At 55.4% G+C, this 16,668-nt stretch overlaps 2 protein-coding genes across 3 annotated transcripts in view; both read left to right on the plus strand.

Annotated features, from left to right (window-relative positions):
* Nucleotides 1-6,586, plus strand: part of GGT1 (gamma-glutamyltransferase 1) — a 29,706-nt gene extending 23,120 nt beyond the window's left edge. Inside the window, exons 6-14 of the mRNA XM_038575798.1 lie at nt 69-261; nt 631-788; nt 1,725-1,874; nt 2,322-2,458; nt 5,013-5,200; nt 5,423-5,550; nt 5,647-5,759; nt 5,832-5,945; nt 6,280-6,586. Coding sequence (XP_038431726.1) covers nt 69-261; nt 631-788; nt 1,725-1,874; nt 2,322-2,458; nt 5,013-5,200; nt 5,423-5,550; nt 5,647-5,759; nt 5,832-5,945; nt 6,280-6,426 — 1,328 coding nt within the window. The 3' untranslated portion in view covers nt 6,427-6,586. The remainder of the gene's footprint in view (nt 1-68; nt 262-630; nt 789-1,724; nt 1,875-2,321; nt 2,459-5,012; nt 5,201-5,422; nt 5,551-5,646; nt 5,760-5,831; nt 5,946-6,279) is intronic.
* Nucleotides 6,587-7,670: 1,084 nt separating this feature from the next.
* GGT5 (gamma-glutamyltransferase 5) overlaps nt 7,671-16,668 on the plus strand; it is a 28,106-nt gene continuing 19,108 nt past the window's right edge. The window contains exon 1 of one of the 2 annotated variants that reach the window (XM_038575801.1): nt 7,671-9,719. In XM_038575801.1, the coding sequence (XP_038431729.1) occupies nt 9,547-9,719 (173 nt within the window). In that variant the 5' untranslated portion in view covers nt 7,671-9,546. The remainder of the gene's footprint in view (nt 9,720-16,668) is intronic. The other variant, XM_038575799.1, reaches the window with a different exon arrangement.

The raw sequence follows: 16,668 nt of genomic DNA on the forward strand, positions 1-16,668 counted from the left end.
GCCTGAGACAGCATCCCTCCTGACGTCCCCGGGCTGGAGCCTCTCACTGTGTCCCTGTCCCCGCGCAGGGGGGCTGTCGGTAGCGGTTCCTGGTGAGCTCCGTGGCTACCAGCTGGCCCACCAGCGGCACGGGCGGCTGCCCTGGGCCCGCCTCTTCCAGCCCAGCATCCAGCTGGCCCTCCAGGGCTTCCCTGTGGGGAAGGGCTTGGCAGCAGCCCTGAAAAAGAACCAGGCCATCATCGAGCAGAAGACTGAGCTGTGGTATGTCTGCGGGTATTGACTTGCCCTGGGGCACAGGCTGGGCAGACAGGCCCAAGGTCCCTGCAGGCTGTGAATGTCTCGCAGGGTGCTCTCAGGAACCCGCGCTGATACAGGGATGAGGTCTGGGATATAAGAACCCTTCCCAGCATGTGTGGGATCCCATCACACCCCTGAGCCCAGTGCCTGGGGTTCCGGCGATATATCCCGAGGGGCAGGGGCTCTAGGAGGCAGAGGCTGGACACCCGGGGATGAGGGCCACCCACCTGTGGACAGGCGCTCACTGGCCTTGGATCTCCTGTGTGGTTGGGTTGAGAGTGGCTGGCTGAGTCCACCCCGCCTGCCGGCCTCACCAGAGCCTCTATGCCTCAGTGAGGTGTTTTGCCACAACGGGAAGGTGCTGCAGGAGGGGGACATAGTGACCATGCCACGGCTGGCCGAAACGTACAAGACGCTGGCCTCGGAGGGAGCCCAGGCCTTCTACAATGGGAGCCTCACAGCCCAGATTGTCAAGGACATCCAGGCAGCTGGTGAGTGCATAACCACAGGGGCCCTGGGCAAGGAACCCTGAGCCAGAGCTCCGAGGCCCCAGGTCCTCTGGTCCAGCCCGGCCCGGCCACTGGGCCCTCAGGCAGCGTCTGATGGGGGAGCGGGGTGTCCAGGATACATCTGCAGTCAGTGACAGGCCACATGGATCCACAGCTCTCGGTTAGGGCAAATCCGAGAGACCAGTACAGTCCAGGAGAGAAAGTTCTCAGGGGGTAAATACAGGCCTAGGCCAGAGCTCCGGGTACGGGAGCATTGAAACGAAGATCTGGGAGGACTTCCTAGAGGAGGTTGTGCCTGAGCTACAGAGAAGGCTGGACAGAGGAAAAACATTCCTGGTAGAGGGAAAAGGCTAAGGCCCAGAGAGGGTGGGCTTTAACTATCTCTGAGGGTCACAGCAGATGAGGGTGGGCTTGGGGAGAGGAGCCTTGGAGGGACCGCAAGTAGGGACAGGGGCTGAGGAACTTCGGCCAGGCAGCCTGCCCGTGGCCTCTCCCTTCCCAGCTATGGATTTCTTCATACTGTTATTTCTGTCAGAGACACAGAGGGGGTGATTAGCATGTTGACACTTAGCACAGGGCAGGAAATTAGCCTATAAATACCTGGTCTGTCTGGAGCCCGTGCCCTGTAGAATGAAGAGCCTCCTTTCACCCCCCATTAGTCATTGGAGGTGGTGGGGAGATGGGAGCAGATGTTTTCCACTTGGAGAAAACTCTCTGGCTGCCAGGAGGAGAGAGAGCAGACCTGGAGGTCAGTGGGGCAAACAGGTAGAGGGCAGCTGGCCTGAGCCTGGCAGTGAGAAGTCGGGGGGGGGGGGGACCCCCAAGGTGGGCAGGGCCTCCAGTTTGATGGCCCGGTGCTTCTGTCAGACTTGGGGCCCCACCCCCGTGTCCACCCACTGAGCTGCCATCCCTTGGCAGGGGGCATTGTGACTGCCAAGGACCTGAACAACTACCGTGCGAACCTGATAGAGAACCCCCTGAACATCAGCCTTGGTGACAGCCAGCTCTACGTCCCCAGCGCCCCGCTCAGTGGGCCCGTGCTGGCTCTTATCCTCAACATCCTCAAGGGTGAGCTGTCCCAATGCGACATGAGTGCAGAGTGACCAGGGCTGTGAGGGGCGATGGGCAGGGGCTGGAGGAGGAGGAGGAGTGGGAGGTCAAAAGGTGCCGAGCAGTGTCCTGGGGTGGGAACTGCCCCTGCAAAGGCTTAGAGGTGACAGGGTCTGTCTGGCTTGCCCACTTACTCTGGGCTGGAAGTTCACAGTGAGGGGGGCCTGGTCCAGAGGAGGTGTCTGGAAAATCCAAGTGGTCTTCTGGGACTGCATAGACTGGGTAGCCCTTCCGGCTGGACATTTGAGGCCCAGGCCCAGAGGTTGTTCCCTTTCTCAAGCTGAGCCAAACAGAGTAATTCAGGGAAGACGTGAGCCTACCCTGTGGCCCCCAGCTGTTCTGGCCGAGCTGGGACGTCCCAAGGGACCTGGGACCGCCAACGTGCACCCATCTCTGCTCAACCAGGGTACAACTTCTCCCGGGCGAGTGTGGAGACACCCGAGCAGAAGGGTCTGACCTACCACCGCATCGTGGAGGCCTTCCGGTTTGCCTATGCCAAGAGGACCCTGCTTGGGGACCCCAAATTTGTCAGTGTGATGGAGGTGAGAGGCAGCAGCTGGCTTGTGATGGGTGGGGGTCCTGCCATGGAGGTGCCCGAAGGGCTCCCTGGGGCCACTCCAGCCTCACACATGCTCTATTAATCCATTCCTACCACCAGCCTTGGTGGTGGGCCTACCATGCTCTAGGAGGGACTGAGACCTCGAGTTTGGCCCTCTGCCACAGGAGCTCACAGTGTGATAGACTTGGCAATGAGTAATGGGTGGCCCCTACCCCTGGCCACACTCCCACCTTGGAGCGTTCAGTGCTGAAGTGAGGAATACATGGGGGCATGGCAGTCCTCAAGGGTCCTGAGAAGAGTGGGGACGGGGCAGCGTCCTGGGTGGCATTGGCCTGGGCCTCTGGTTCACTGCTCACAACCAGGAGCTGACACTTCTGTGATCCCTCACCCAGGCCCTCCCCAAGTTGACCTACTCACTGCCAGAAGCCCCAGCTCCAGGCTGGGCCTTCACTGAGACTCTCCTCCTGGCCCCCCTTACCTACTTGGATCCCCCCATTCTGGGGTAGGCCTGCTGACCCCATCACACTGACCTATGCCTCTCAGCTGCCCTGCAGCCCCTCTGCTCTCCTGGATCTCTCTTCTTTCCCGATGCCCCCACCCCCGCTCCCCGCCCCAGCCAGTGACCTGGTGTCTCATATCCCTAGGGCCACTGCATGGCCTCCCCCTCAGGCCTCCCTCCTGGCTGAGGCTGGCCCCCTGCTCCTCCACCTGCTGACTCAGCATGCCCCTCCTGCAGCACTGCTCTGCCTCTGGCATTCCCATCCTGCCCTTCCTGACAGATCATTCCCGAGAGAGGCATACTCTTTTCACTTCAGAGTCTCCAGCTGCTGCCCCCATTCCTCTGCTTCCACTCAGAGCACACCTGGCCACTCCATCCGTTTCTCACGCTCTGCCCTCCTTGCTCCCATCCTGTCAGGACCCTCCTGCCAGGACCCCTCACCGCTCCCCCTGAGTCCAGCCTCAGTTTCCCCTTCGGGCCCCCCTCAGCAGCGTCTCCCACAGTTTGTTCACCACCTCCTTTCCTCAGCTTTTCATTTTGTAAAGTGGACATTATGCCACATTCCCTTCGTCTCTCCCTGTGTCCGGGTGCCTCTTTATTGACATGCATGTGTTTTTTCAGGTATCAGATGGCCAGTCCCCGAAATCACACTTTGGGTTGTAGCTCCTAAGCCCCAGGACTCCTACACACTCCACCGAGAGGCCCTGGCCTGTTAGACGCCTGTGTTGCCGGGGGTCCCAGGGTTGTTTCGGTCCAGAGCCCGTCAGACTCCTGCCTTGCAGTCATGGTTATATCGCCTCTGTCTCTGAACCTACACTAGACCTCTTGGCTGTTTGGCTGATTTATAAAACCGAGGGCGGTCTTCTTGCAGAACCATCCCACATCCTGGATTTGACTTTTTGTTTTCTTGGGAGTAGATTCAGGCTGAACATTTTCCCTGTGGGATGTTGCTGGAAAATTCTGGCGGCATTTCCTTTGCTCAGTCCCCAGGGGCCTTCCATGCTGGCTCCTATCTCATCTCCTCTCCTCTTCCTCCATCTGTCCTCCCGCCGTGGGGACCATGTTCAGGCTCATGGCTTTAAGCAGCCAGCAGAGGCTGACGGCTCCATGTGTATCCCTCAGCCTGATCTTGCCTGTCAACTCCACACATGTAGATCCACCGCCCACCTGAGACAGAAAAGGGCACCTGTTCAAAACCAAGCTTCTGACTGTCCCCTCCACTGCCCCTTCCACAGTGTTTACTTCCCCAGTTAATGGCCACTCTGGACTGAAGGCTTTGGGGCCATTGATTCTGTCCCACCTGGGCCAGCCACCATCTCTCACTTGGTTGATGTCATAGCCTCCCAGTTGGGTTCTCCCCTCTACCCCCACACAGCCACCAGAGGGATCCTGTGAACTACCAGTGTGCTGCATCCTTTGTCCTGGACCCAGGTGGCTCCAAGCAAAAGCCAAATTCCTTATAGGGCTTCTAAAGACTTATGGGGTCACCCCCCTGCCAATGTCTTCCTCTACCGCTCTCTTCCACCCTACTCACCCTCTGCCTGTCTCTCATAGGCCTGCCTTAAGGCCTTTGCATTTACCACTCAGGCCTCATTCAGGGCTTTTTTTTCAGATGTCTCCTCCTCCAAGAAGGCCTCCCTGACCACTCTGCCCCCACCTCATCCCTCTCCATCCCCTTTACCTGGCTTGTTCTTTCCAGCATGTCCCGCCTGCCTTTGTCTTCCCTGCCAGGAAGGCAGGGACCTGTGTGTCTGTTCCTTGTCGCAAGCATACAGTACAAGCTCCAGGAATGAATGAATGAATGATTGAATGTGGCAAGAGTCGGGGCTTGTGGGGTGGACAGACAAATATTAACAGTTGCTGGACTGCAGCAGAGACAAAGGCTGGAAAGGGGATTAGACGGGCCTCATGAGGTTGAGTGTGCAGGAGGGTTGTGGTCAGGGCCATGTCGGGGGGCTTCCTAAGAGCTGCTCGCACAAGCCTGTGCCCCCTCCCCATCCCCCCCCACCTCCTCAGGCCAGCTCTGGGGTCTCGGCAGGTGGTCCGCAACATGAGCTCCGAGTTCTTTGCTGCTCAGCTCCGGGCCCGGATCTCTGACAACACCACTCACCCGACCTCCTACTATGAGCCTGAGTTCTACACGCCTGATGACGGTGGCACTGCCCACCTGTCCGTGGTCGCAGAGGATGGCAGCGCTGTATCGGCCACCAGCACCATCAACCTCTAGTAGGGGCTGCCGGGTGGCCCTGGGTGGGCCAGGGGCTGCTTGTCTCTCCCAGAAGGGAGCTCCATCGACCCCTTTCATGGTGGGAAACTGAGGCCCCACCTTGGTAGAGCACCTGCCCCCCAGCCTCACTGGGATCAAGTTGGAGCTTTGGTGGGTGGGTGGGGGCTGGGGGTGGGGTAGGGCTGGATCTGGCATAGCTGTCTGATCCAGCTGGTCTGCAGCTTTGGTTCCAAGGTACGATCAAATGTCAGCGGGATCTTATTCAATGATGAGATGGATGACTTCAGCTCCCCCAACATCACCAACCAGTTTGGGGTGCCCCCCTCGCCAGCCAACTTCATCAAACCAGGTGTGGGATGAGGGATCCAGGACGGGAGAGGGCTGGGGTCCTGGGCAGGCAGCTGACCAGCATCCCTGTCCCTCCCCACCCACCTGCTGACCACAGGAAAGCAGCCGCTCTCGTCCATGTGTCCGGCAATCATCGTGGGCCAGGATGGCCGGGTCCGCATGGTGGTGGGTGCCTCCGGGGGCACACAAATCACCACGGCCACTGCGCTGGTATGTGCCACCTACCTGTCCCCTCCAGCCCCTGCCCTTGGACCGCACTGATCCCAACCTCCCCACCCCCAGGCCATCATCCATAACCTATGGTTTGGCTACGATGTGAAACGGGCAGTAGAGGAACCCAGACTTCATAACCAGCTTCTGCCCAACACCACGACGCTGGAGAAAGACATTGACGAGGTGGGGCAGGGCCAAGGAGACTGAATCACAAGGGGGGGTGGCCACAGGGTGTCCTTGGATGGAGGCCTGGATCTCCTGAGTCATCACAGAGCTGGTGTCCTCTGCCTGGGGCAGATGACCTTCACACCCACTGCCTGGGCCATCTTGAGCCTCCGTGCAACATGAGTAAGGCCACCTGCTCCAGTGAGACCCACTAGGCCCAGCGGCCCCCAACTTGTTCTTGTTGGCCACTGGGCTGGAAATGGCACCACCTGCATGGTTCAGGGTCGGTCTGTGGGGTTTGGGTGGCATCCCGGGCCCTGCTGAGGTCTCTGTATCCCCTCCCGCCCCCCAGGCAGTGACTGAGGCCCTGAAGATGCGGCACCACAACACTGAGCTCACGTCCAACTTCATCGCTGTGGTGCAGGCCATTGTCCACACGGCTGGTGGCTGGGCAGCTGCCTCAGACTCCAGGAAAGGCGGGGAGCCTGCTGGCTACTGAGTGCTCAGGGCAGGCAAACCTAGGGATGAGATGCCTGCTGGGGGCAGAGTGGAACTTTGAGGGATTTGCTTCCTCTGTGAGTGACATAGCAGTGCAATAAATGGGGGTCGCAGCGTGAGGCTCTGGGCAGCCTCGCTGGCCCGGCTCCCAGATCCCTGGACCTCAGGATCCTGTGTGTGAAATGGAGCTGTCCGGTGGGGACGGTGGAGAGGTGGGACTCAGAGGTCTTTACACCTTAGGTGAGGGAGCTAGCCTGAGACTTTTCATGAGAACGCGGTGGGTAGGGGAGTGGGGGACAGGGCCAGCCCATACCCAGCACGGTCCTCACCCTGAGTCGCTGGACCAGGGGCCCCAGGTCCCATTTCTTGTGGGGCCAATGGCACTTCCTAGTGTTGACCACCAGGCGGTGTCGCAGCCCTGGGGTTCACTTGTGCAGAGAGCAGCCAGCTGATGCTTGTAACCCTGCTACCCCTCCAGCCTGGCGGGGGTGCCATCTGCTCACACTCTGGAGGACACACGGAGGTGGACCTCCAGTCTGAAGAGTGGGATTGGGCAAGAGGCTGGAGCAAGACGTCTTGGTCGGAGCCAGGCCTGGGGGGGGGGGGGGGGGGTTTCCAAGCACAAACCCAGAATGAAACCCAAGCTGTGATCAGCTCCAGAAGGAGGCCCAGTTCTCAGGGAACAGTGAACTGGAAGAGGTCCCCAGATCTCAAGGGTCAGGGCTTGGAGTGGTGAGCGGCTGGAGAGCGCAGCCCAGCCAGAGGGGCCTGGCGAGGAGCAGCAGCGGCCGCCTCCTTCCCCATGAGCCGGCCCCTCCCGCCCTCCCCCAGAGTCTGCAAACTCCTGTAATGTCTGGCTGAGGAGCTCTGAACGGCTGGCGGGTGTGGGCAGGGGAGGAGGGATCACAGCCTGATGGCCAGATAGCCCCCTGACCAGGGAGCATCAGCGGGGACCCCTGGGGACAGGGGCACAGGAGCCAGGGGAGGAGTCTGGGCTCTCCTTCATGAGACAGGAAAACTTGGCGATTCTAAAGGGCCCACAAGGAAGCAGGGTTCTGTGTCTGCAGTGTCTGGGCCCTGTGCCCTGGAGGGCGGTACCTCTGGGTCCCCCGGGGACAGGATGGAGGCTGGGCTGGTGGGGTGTGTCAATCTCCTCAGCCTTCATTTTGGCCCTAGAGGAAAGGCCATGTTTGCAGGAGAGAAGACAGGCCTGAGGGGTTAGTCTTGCTCCGGGTGGAGGTAAAGCTTGTGGGTTCCTGCTTGTGGGCAGAGTGCACCCAGTTCCCCAGGCCCCCTGGGGCTCAGCTGAGGGCTCCATTGGGTGCTGGGGGACTTGGTTTCCTCTCTTTCCTTCCCATCATCTCCTGCCCCTCACCTCCTGGGCAAGGATATTCAGGGCCTTTCCTTGCTAAGCCTGTCCAGCCACACCTAGCCAGGTAGGCCTGGCATGATGCTCTTGCCTTTCCTGGGACTTCGCTCCTCTGTTCCCTGCACCCTGGCCTCAGCCTGACCAGAATGGCTGGGGAGGGGGGGGTGTCCCCTCAGCCCCCACTCAGACCCACTGTCTCTGTCCCTGCCTTCCCAGCGGATGGGCTGGCCCTGGCCCAGGAATGCACTTTGTTTCTGGGTTGAGCAATGTCACTGTGGCAGGGGGGACAGTGGGAACAGAAGAAGGCGCCCATAGGCTTCCCACCCCACGTGGCAGCTACGGGGACAGGCCTAGTGGAGAGCCTGCCCAGGCTGACCAGGGGCTCAGGATGGGGCCTGGCGGGCTGTGTGGCTGCGTGGGCAGTTTCTTTACTGTACCAGGAGGCGTAGAGAGGCCTGGGGCTGGCAGCGCTCAGCTGGAAAGGAAGCCAGAGAGCATAGGGGGGCTGTGGGTGCTGTGGAGGTGGGAGTCCAGCCTGACTCCTGCTAAACCTGGTCGAGAAGGGTCCCCCTCCTCCAGCTGTCTCCCTGTTGAATACCCTGAGGTCTGGGCAGGGGAAGGTCTAAGCTAGTGTCCCCAGGAGGGGAGGCACAGCCAGCACAGAGGAGCACAGAGGAGCAGACACCCAGCCAGGGAAGCACAGAGATGCAGATGGGAGGGCAGCCTCATTCTCAGGAGGCCCATGGTGGTGTTTCTGGGACAGCAAGACCCAGGGGTGGATGGTCTGGTGGGCACTGGGTGCCAAGGGCTGGAGGCAGGCCCCGTTTGCTTTCCTCACACAGCTGTCTTGTAGTCCTGCGTGTCTGATGCAGATTGGAGAGCTGAGCCCCCTCCTGGTCACCCTTGTTTCCTAGTAGGCTACGGCCAAACGGGGACTTGAACCCAGGCCCTGAGTGCCATTGCCTTGGGTCCACTCTACCCTCTGACTCTGCCCCCCTCCAGCCTCACCCTTTTGCCCCAGAAATCCTCAGTATCCTCCAGCTCTCTGGATGCCAAAGCAAGCTGTTGCTGAGTGGAACCACACCAAGGAGGTGGGAGTCGGGGCACCACTGTGGCTCCTTGCCCCTCTGAGCCTGAGCCCTGCTGTCCTGGCTTTGCTGGGGACTGGAGAGCAGCCTGTACCCCTGCACCCTGGCTCCCTTGGGGACAGGAGATGCCAAGTCCTCAAGCACATGGGTTGGGAGAGCCCTGGGCTACCCTCAAGGCTTGTAGGGGGCAGGCTGTGGGAATGAGGGAGTTAACAGCAGTGGCTTGCTCCTCTCTGGAAAGAAAACTCCCCATAAACGCCCTGCTCCCTGGCCTCCTGCCAGGGCCAAGAACAGGGGCTAGAAACTGGAAGTTCAGGCGTGTGGCCAGCTCTGCCTCTCTAGCGAGCGCTTGAGTAGGGCAGCAGCCCCGCTGCTGCCAGCTGTCCGTCCATACACCCACCTGTCCTCCAGGGTGCCTCTCTTTGTAAACCTGTCTGTCCACCTGTCTGTAATCCTGTCTCTGTCCAACTGTCTCTCTGACCATCCTTCTCTTACTATCCTATATCCAGCTGTCTAGACTATCAATCCGTTTGTCTATCTCTGGCCCCCACCTCTTTGTTCATCTGTCCAATCACCTGTGCATCCATCTGCCCATCTTCTTGTGGATTCATCCACCCATCTGTGTGTCCATCTGCCCTCTGTCTCCACCTGGGGCCTCAGAGTCATGGCCCAAGGCCACAAGGCCACGGTCAGCATGGTCCTGCTGGGGTTGGGGCTGGCCCTGGCCATCATTGTGTCCGCTGTGGTCCTCTCTCGCCGCCATGCCCGCTGTGGGCCCCAGGCCTTTGCCCATGCTGCGGTTGCCGCTGACTCCAAGGTCTGCTCGGACATTGGGCGGTGAGTAAGAGGTGGGTGGTTGCTGGGTGGCTCTGGGTGGCCAGCCCTGCCGGAGACTTTGTGACCTGTGATGAGAGTGTGGAGAAGGTGCATGTGTGTGTGTGCGTGCACACTCGTAGTGGGGGCCATGTGGGTTTGGATTCCAGCAAGGAAGCAGGCCCAGGACCCTGGCACAGAGCAGGAGGCAGCTGTGTGTATGGGGCACAAGGGGGTCAGGGGATATTGCAGAGGTGGTGCATGAGTCTATCTCTAGCTCCAGGGCTCTGGAGGCCCGGAGAGGGCATGGCCACGGTGTGACTGGTCTGGGCCAGGCTGGCCCTGATGATAGGTGCTGGCCCTTCGGAGAAGCCACGACCGTTCTCCAAGGCTGGGTTTTTTTTCCCCAGAAGCATGGACGAGTCCTGGCCTGCCAGGGTGCACTCAGTGCTGCCCAGAGCCAGTCTCTCACCCTGGCCCAGGACCAGGGAAACCTGCCCTTGCTTAGCACCATGTCCCCCACTGCCTCCCCTTCTGAGGTTGCCTGGGGCCCGACCAGTGACTGACATTCATTCGGGGCAGGGGCAGGGTGGGTGGTAGAAAGGGGTCCCGCTGATGTTTTCCAACTCCTTTCCAGGAAGCCCAGCCAGTGGGAGGCTTCCGCTGCCCACCGGGGCAGAACATAGCAGGACGCCCCTCCTGGCCCTTGGCCCCCAGCCCAGGCCAGCAAGGAGCCTGAGCCACCATCCCCCTCCCTGCTGGCTGGGTCTGCTTCCCAGAATAACCGCCTCATAGATCATTGTCAGGATCAGAAGTGCTTTGTAAACCGAGGGGACAGTCCCAGAGCAAGGGAGAGTGTGGCCAAGTCCTGGCTCAGGGCACCTCTGGGCAGGTGGCGTTCTGTGCCACCTTTGTTCTGGCTTCACCGTCCCTACATGCTTTATCCTTCTGTTTCATTCATTCACCTTTTCACTCCTTCCTTCCTTTCTCTGTCTGTCGTCCATCTGTCTCTCCTGACCTGGTCCTCTTTCCCCTCCCTTGGGGCTCCTTCTAGGAGGACAGCGACAAGTGGAGGACAGGCTACCTGGTCTCCCCAGGGGAGCCTCCCCTCCCCGCGTGCTCTGGAGAGCATACAGGGGTGCTGAGTGCCCCCACTCCCCACCCCCCAACCTATAGTTGTAAAGATGCAAACAGTGCCAGGGGCTTCAGGCCCCAGAGACCACTGCCAGGGACACAGATGCCAGCAGTGAGAGCCGCTGCCTCATTTCTCTGTGGGGGTTTTGGGGTCACTGTATCTCCCCGAGACTTTGGGGGGCTCTCTGTGGCACAGTCTGCTGTGCACGTGACAGTTGGGGTTGGGGTCTCTGTTCTGAGTCCGTGATGCTCCCTGCAACTCTCCTTGGTACGAAGAGCCGGATGTGGTTTCTCCCCCCAGCCCTCCCGCCCCCTGCATTTTGTGTGTTTGTCAAAGAACAGCACTCTCCACTTCCTTTTCTTGTTTTAAGAAGCCAGGAGTGGGAGGGAGCCTGGAGCTGTCCCCCCAAAGCTGTGGATCACGGATCCAGAGACCCTGGCTGGGCTGGGGGGCCTCCTGGCTAAAATCCACCCCCTTGAGGACTCCTGGCCATGCCACTGCAGGGGTCTGAAGGGCACTGCCTGTCTGAAGCCTGCTGTCCCTCCTCAGTGCTGTCCCCAGCTCCCCTCCCACCATCTCCTTTCACCATCGGGGCCTCCCAGACCCAATCTCCTATTCTACCAGCACCAGGTTTGCCCCTTTGGGCTGGGCCTTCTACAGCCAGAGCCCCTGGGGGCGGGTTCTTAAGGTTGGCATGAGTGAGGACCCAGCACCATGAGTAGTGGATAAATAGACACACAGTGACAGTGAGGTCCTATCCCCTCTGCCCCTCTAGTCTGTCTTTTTTCAGCGTTATGTCCCAGCATGTAAGGCTTATGTGCAAACTGGGCGTTCCAAGGCTCCGAGTAAGTGCTTGTCTTCTAGGGAGACTGCGTGAGCTTCAGGGTAATGGTAGCTTTTAGGTTTGTGACATGTGTCTGCTGTGGCCACTCAGGAATACCTGTCCTCGGGATCCCTGGGTGGCGCAGTGGTTTAGCGCCTGCCTTTGGCCCAGGGCGCGATCCTGGAGACCTGGGATCGAATCCCACGTCAGGCTCCCAGTGCATGGAGCCTGCTTCTCCCTCTGCCTATGTCTCTGCCTCTCTCTCTCTCTCTGTGTGTGACTATCATAAATAAATAAAAATTAAAAAAAAAAGAAAAAAGAAATACCTGTCCTCCCACAAGATCCTCAGTGGGAAGATTCATTGTTTTTCCCAGAATCCAATGGGATTCATTGCTGCACTTGAGTTCTAAGGAAACTAGGCCTGAACAGAAGGGAGCTGCCTGGTGTCACAGAGTGAGCAAGCCCAGCTGGGACTGTCATTCTCTTGCTGCCTCTGTAGGGATGGAAACTGTCCTGAGCTCCTAGAGCAGCGGGGTCTTCCCAGAGCCCTCCATCGCCTGTCCTGGGTCCCAAAGCCTCCCCAGCCCCTAGCAGACCTGTAAAGGTCAGAGCTTTACTCATGAAGGGAGAAGCTGGAAAAGAGGATAGTGGGGGCAATGCCTGGGTGGCTCAGTCCATCAAATGTCTGCCTTCTGCTTTCAGCTCAGGTCATGATCTCAAGTTCCTGGGCCTGCCTCTTCCTTTCCCTCTGCTGCTCCCCCTGCTTGTGGTCTCTCTCTCTCTCTCTTTCTTTCTCTCAAATATATAATTTTTTTAAAAAATTAAAAATTTGGAAAAAAAAAGAAGAAGGTTGTAGTATCCAGAGTGTTCACCTTCTAGGGCATTGGAGTCTGGGCTGGCACTGGGCTGCAGAGGTGAGCATGGGGATGGGCCCCTGAGAGCTGGGTCTTATCAGCTGCTCCAGCCCCATCCAGAGGTCTGTGGGTCACACTCTCAGCTCAGAGGAGAGCAGGGGCTCCGGCACATTGTTGTAACCTTCCAGCCTCAGTTTCCCCACCTGTGAAATGGGACTCCTGCCAGCACTTCCTTCATGGAGGGGGAGCATGAAGCTTGCCCGGCCCATAGGAGGTGCTCCCTTGATGGCAGCAGTCTGACCACTGACTGTTATAGTGCCTTGTACTGGATGTGGTTGGCATCTCAGGACCTGGAGTTAGGGCTAGGGTCAGAGCAGGGGACCCTACTGTGGGGAAGGCTCATAGGGTTTAGGGTGTGAGCCTTCCTCCTGTCCCCGTTCCTGTGACCCTAGTGGCTCTCTGGACTCCTGGCCAGATCACCAGGAAATTACTGCATTTCCTCCCCTCTGGGGCCATGCTAGTGGAAACAGCCTGCGTGCCTGGCACCGTGCATCCACTTGCGGGAGTGTGCAAACCTGGGTGGGTGACAGCAGCGATGGTGACAGCAGCCTCTCAGCTGCTTGGGGACAGACGTGTTAGAGATGCCTGATTGTTCTACACTGTAGCTCTCTGCTGGTCAGAACTGTTTCCACTCACAGCTAAAAACACCAAGGCTCAGGGTGCCTTGCTGTTTCAGTCAGTAGAGCAAGTGGCTCTTGATCTTGGGGTCATGAGTTCAAATCCCACATTGGGTGTAGAGTTTACTTAAAAAAAAAAAAAAGACCCAGGCTTAGGAAGGTTGAATCGTGTGCCCCGTATCATGCAGCTGGGGAGTAAGAACTCTAGCCCAGGTGGCCCTCACCTGGGCCACATGCCTGTGAGCATGTGTATACAGAGGGTGAGGTGCGTGCATGCTTTTCTACCTGCAGGAGGCTTCATCAAATAGGAATGCAGCACCTACTGTCTGCCAGCCATTGTCCTGGGGGCACAGTGGTAACCAGATGGTCAAAGTCCTTGCCTTTGTGGTGGCTGAGACAGACAATCAACAAATCCATGCCTAGTGCTGAGGGGCTGTGATTACTGGCCATCTGAATATCCTCTTTTATGAAATCTCTGTTAAAATCTTTTGCCCCACTGGGTGTTATGCTATACGTTGGCAAATTGAATTCCAATAAAAAAAATGTTTTTTTAAATCTTTGCCCATTTTCCTATCAGGTTTTACATCAAATACATTTTCTGCATTATCAAGAAAATCAAATGATTTTTTTCTATCTTTTATTTATTCTTTTAAAGATTTTATTTATTTATTCATGAGAGAGAGAGGCAGAGACACAGGCAGAGGGAGAAGCAGGCTCCATGCAGGGAGCCCGACGTGGGACTTGATCCCGGGACTCCAGGATCAGGCCTTGGGCTAAACACGGCGCTAAACTGCTGAGCCACCCAGGCTGCCTGATTTTTCTATCTTTTAAAATAAATTAAACCACCCTTGTATCTCTGAAAGAACCACACTTGTTCTAATTTTAATATCATTTTTTATTTGGTTTGCTAACTTTTTTTTTTTTAAGAAGGCTGCACACCCACTATGGGGTTTGAACTCATGACCCTGAGATTAATAAGAGTCGCATGCTCTACTGACTGAGCCAGCCAAGGTACCCCTGATGTGCTAACATTTTGTTTAGGAATTTTGTCTTTATGTTCATGAGCGATTCTGGTCTGTACTTTTTCTTTTCTTATAATATCTTTGTCAGGTTTTAAAAAAATATTTTATTTATTTATTCATGAGAGACCACAGAGAGAGGCAGAGACACAGGCAGAGGGAGAAGCAGACTTCATACAGGGAGCCTGATGCAGGACTTGATCCTAGGACCCCAGGATCATGACCCAAGCTGAAGGTAGATGCTCCATGGCTGAGCCACCCAGGTGTCCCCAGGTTTTGGTATCAAGGTTTAGTGGCCTCATAAAAAGAACTGGGAAGTGTTCTCTCTTTTTCTACATTCTGGGAGACAAGGTTTTATGTTGTTTTTTTGTGTTTAAGGTTAGTGTTATTTTCTCTTCAAATGCTTGGAAGAATTTACTGGTTAAGGCTTCTGAGCCAGAGTTATTTGTGTGTATGTGTGTGTGTGTGTGAAGGTTTTATATAGTGGATTCTATTTCTCTCTTTTTTAAAATATTTTATTTGTAAGTAATCTCTACACCCAACTTGAGTCTCAGACTTACAACCCTGAGATGAGACAGTTAGGTGCCCTAGAAATGGATTCTACTTCTTTAATAAGAAAGACTACCAAGTTTTTATTATTTCTTGTTCTTGTTCTTCTTTTTAAAACTTATTCATGACAGACACACAGAGAGAGGCAGAGACATAGGTAGAGGAAGAAGTAGGCTTCTTGCCAGGAGCCTGATGTGGGACTTGTTTCCAGGATCCCGGGATCACCAACCGAGCCAAAGGCAGACACTCAACCACTGAGCCACCCAGGTGTCCCTTATTTCTCCTTGTGCCCATTTTAGTTCATTCTTTCCAAGGGATTCATACTGTCACCTTTATAGGCAGACTATTGGTTCATACAATTTTCTTAATACTTTTTTAATGTCTATAAGGTCTGTAATGAGTCCTCTTTCATTTCTGGTATTAGTAATTAGTGTTTTCTCTCTTTGTTCTTGAGAAGTCTTTTTTTTTTTTTAAGATTTTATTTATTTATTCATGAGAGACACAGAGAGAGAGAGAGGCAGAGACACAGGCAGAGGGAGAAGCAGGCTCCATGCAAGGAGCCCGACGTGGGACTCGATCCTGGGTCCCCAGGATCATGCCCTGGGCTGAAGGTGGCGCTAAACTGCTGAGCCACCCAGGCTGCCCAATAAATAATTTAAAGCTATAATTTTCCCTCAAAGTTTGGCTGAGCTGCATTTCACAAGTTTTTTGTTGTTGTTTTGGCTACTTCCCCCTAAATGCTTGTATTTTTTTAAAAAAATTATTTATTTATTTTAGAGAGAGAGAGAGAGAGCATGAGCTGGTGGTGCAGAAGGAGAGGGAGAGGGAATCTCAAGCAGGATCTGCACTGAGCACAGAGTCCGATGTGGGGCTCTATCCCACAACCCTAGATTATGACCTGAGCCAAAATTAACAGTTGGATGCCTGATTGTGCCAGCCAGGTGCTCCTATTTTTATTTTAAAAAAGTTTTATTTTTTATTTTTTTAAGATCTTACTTATTTGACAGAGAGAGAGCATGCAAAAGTAGGTGGAGTGGTAGGCAGAGGGAGAAGAAGAAGCAGGCTCCCTGCTGAGCAAAAAGCCCATTGTAGGGCTGGATCCCAGAGCCCTCGGATCACGACCTGAGCTGAAGGCAGATGCTTAACCGACGGAGCCACCAGGTGCCTCTGAAAAAGTTTTACACCCACAGAAAAAATGGAAAGAATCCCCATTTATCCTTCACTTCCGTTCACCAAGTGTTACTATATCACCTCATTTTCTTTCTCTCTCTTTATATATTATCTATCTGTATTTTTTAAAAGCTGCATTAATCGGGGCACCTGGGTGGCAATGGTTGAGCATCTGCCTTTGGCTCAAGTTGTGATCCCAGGGTCCTGGAATCAAGTCCCACGACAGGCTCCCTGCAGGGAGTCTGCTTCTCCCTCTGCCTATGTCTCTGCCTCTGTCTCTTATGAGTAAATAAATAAAATCTTTAAAAAAAAGTTTGATTAATCATGGCACCTTATCCCTAAATACTTAAGTATATATCTACTAAGAAGATATATACTTAAGAATATATACTTATATACTAAGAATAAGATCATTCTCCTATATAACATTGATACCATTATCACACTCAAGAAATTTGACCTTGATATAATAATAGTATTTGATACCTTATCCAATTCAAATTTTCCCCACTGATCCAATAATTCTGTCATCTATTATCTATCTCTCTATCATCTATCTATATCCTCTATTTATCTCTTTAGATCCAGTATCCAATCAGTGATCGTCATGTTTTTTTAGTCTTCTTTAATATAGAACTATCTCTTGCTTCTTTTTTTTTAATTTTTAAAAAGATTGTATTTATTCATTCATGAGAGAAACAGAGAGAGAGAGAGAGAGGCAGAGACATAGGCAGAGGGAGAAGCAG

Source organism: Canis lupus, chromosome 26 (assembly GCF_011100685.1).
Source record: "Canis lupus familiaris isolate Mischka breed German Shepherd chromosome 26, alternate assembly UU_Cfam_GSD_1.0, whole genome shotgun sequence".
Lineage (NCBI taxonomy): Eukaryota > Metazoa > Chordata > Mammalia > Carnivora > Canidae > Canis > Canis lupus.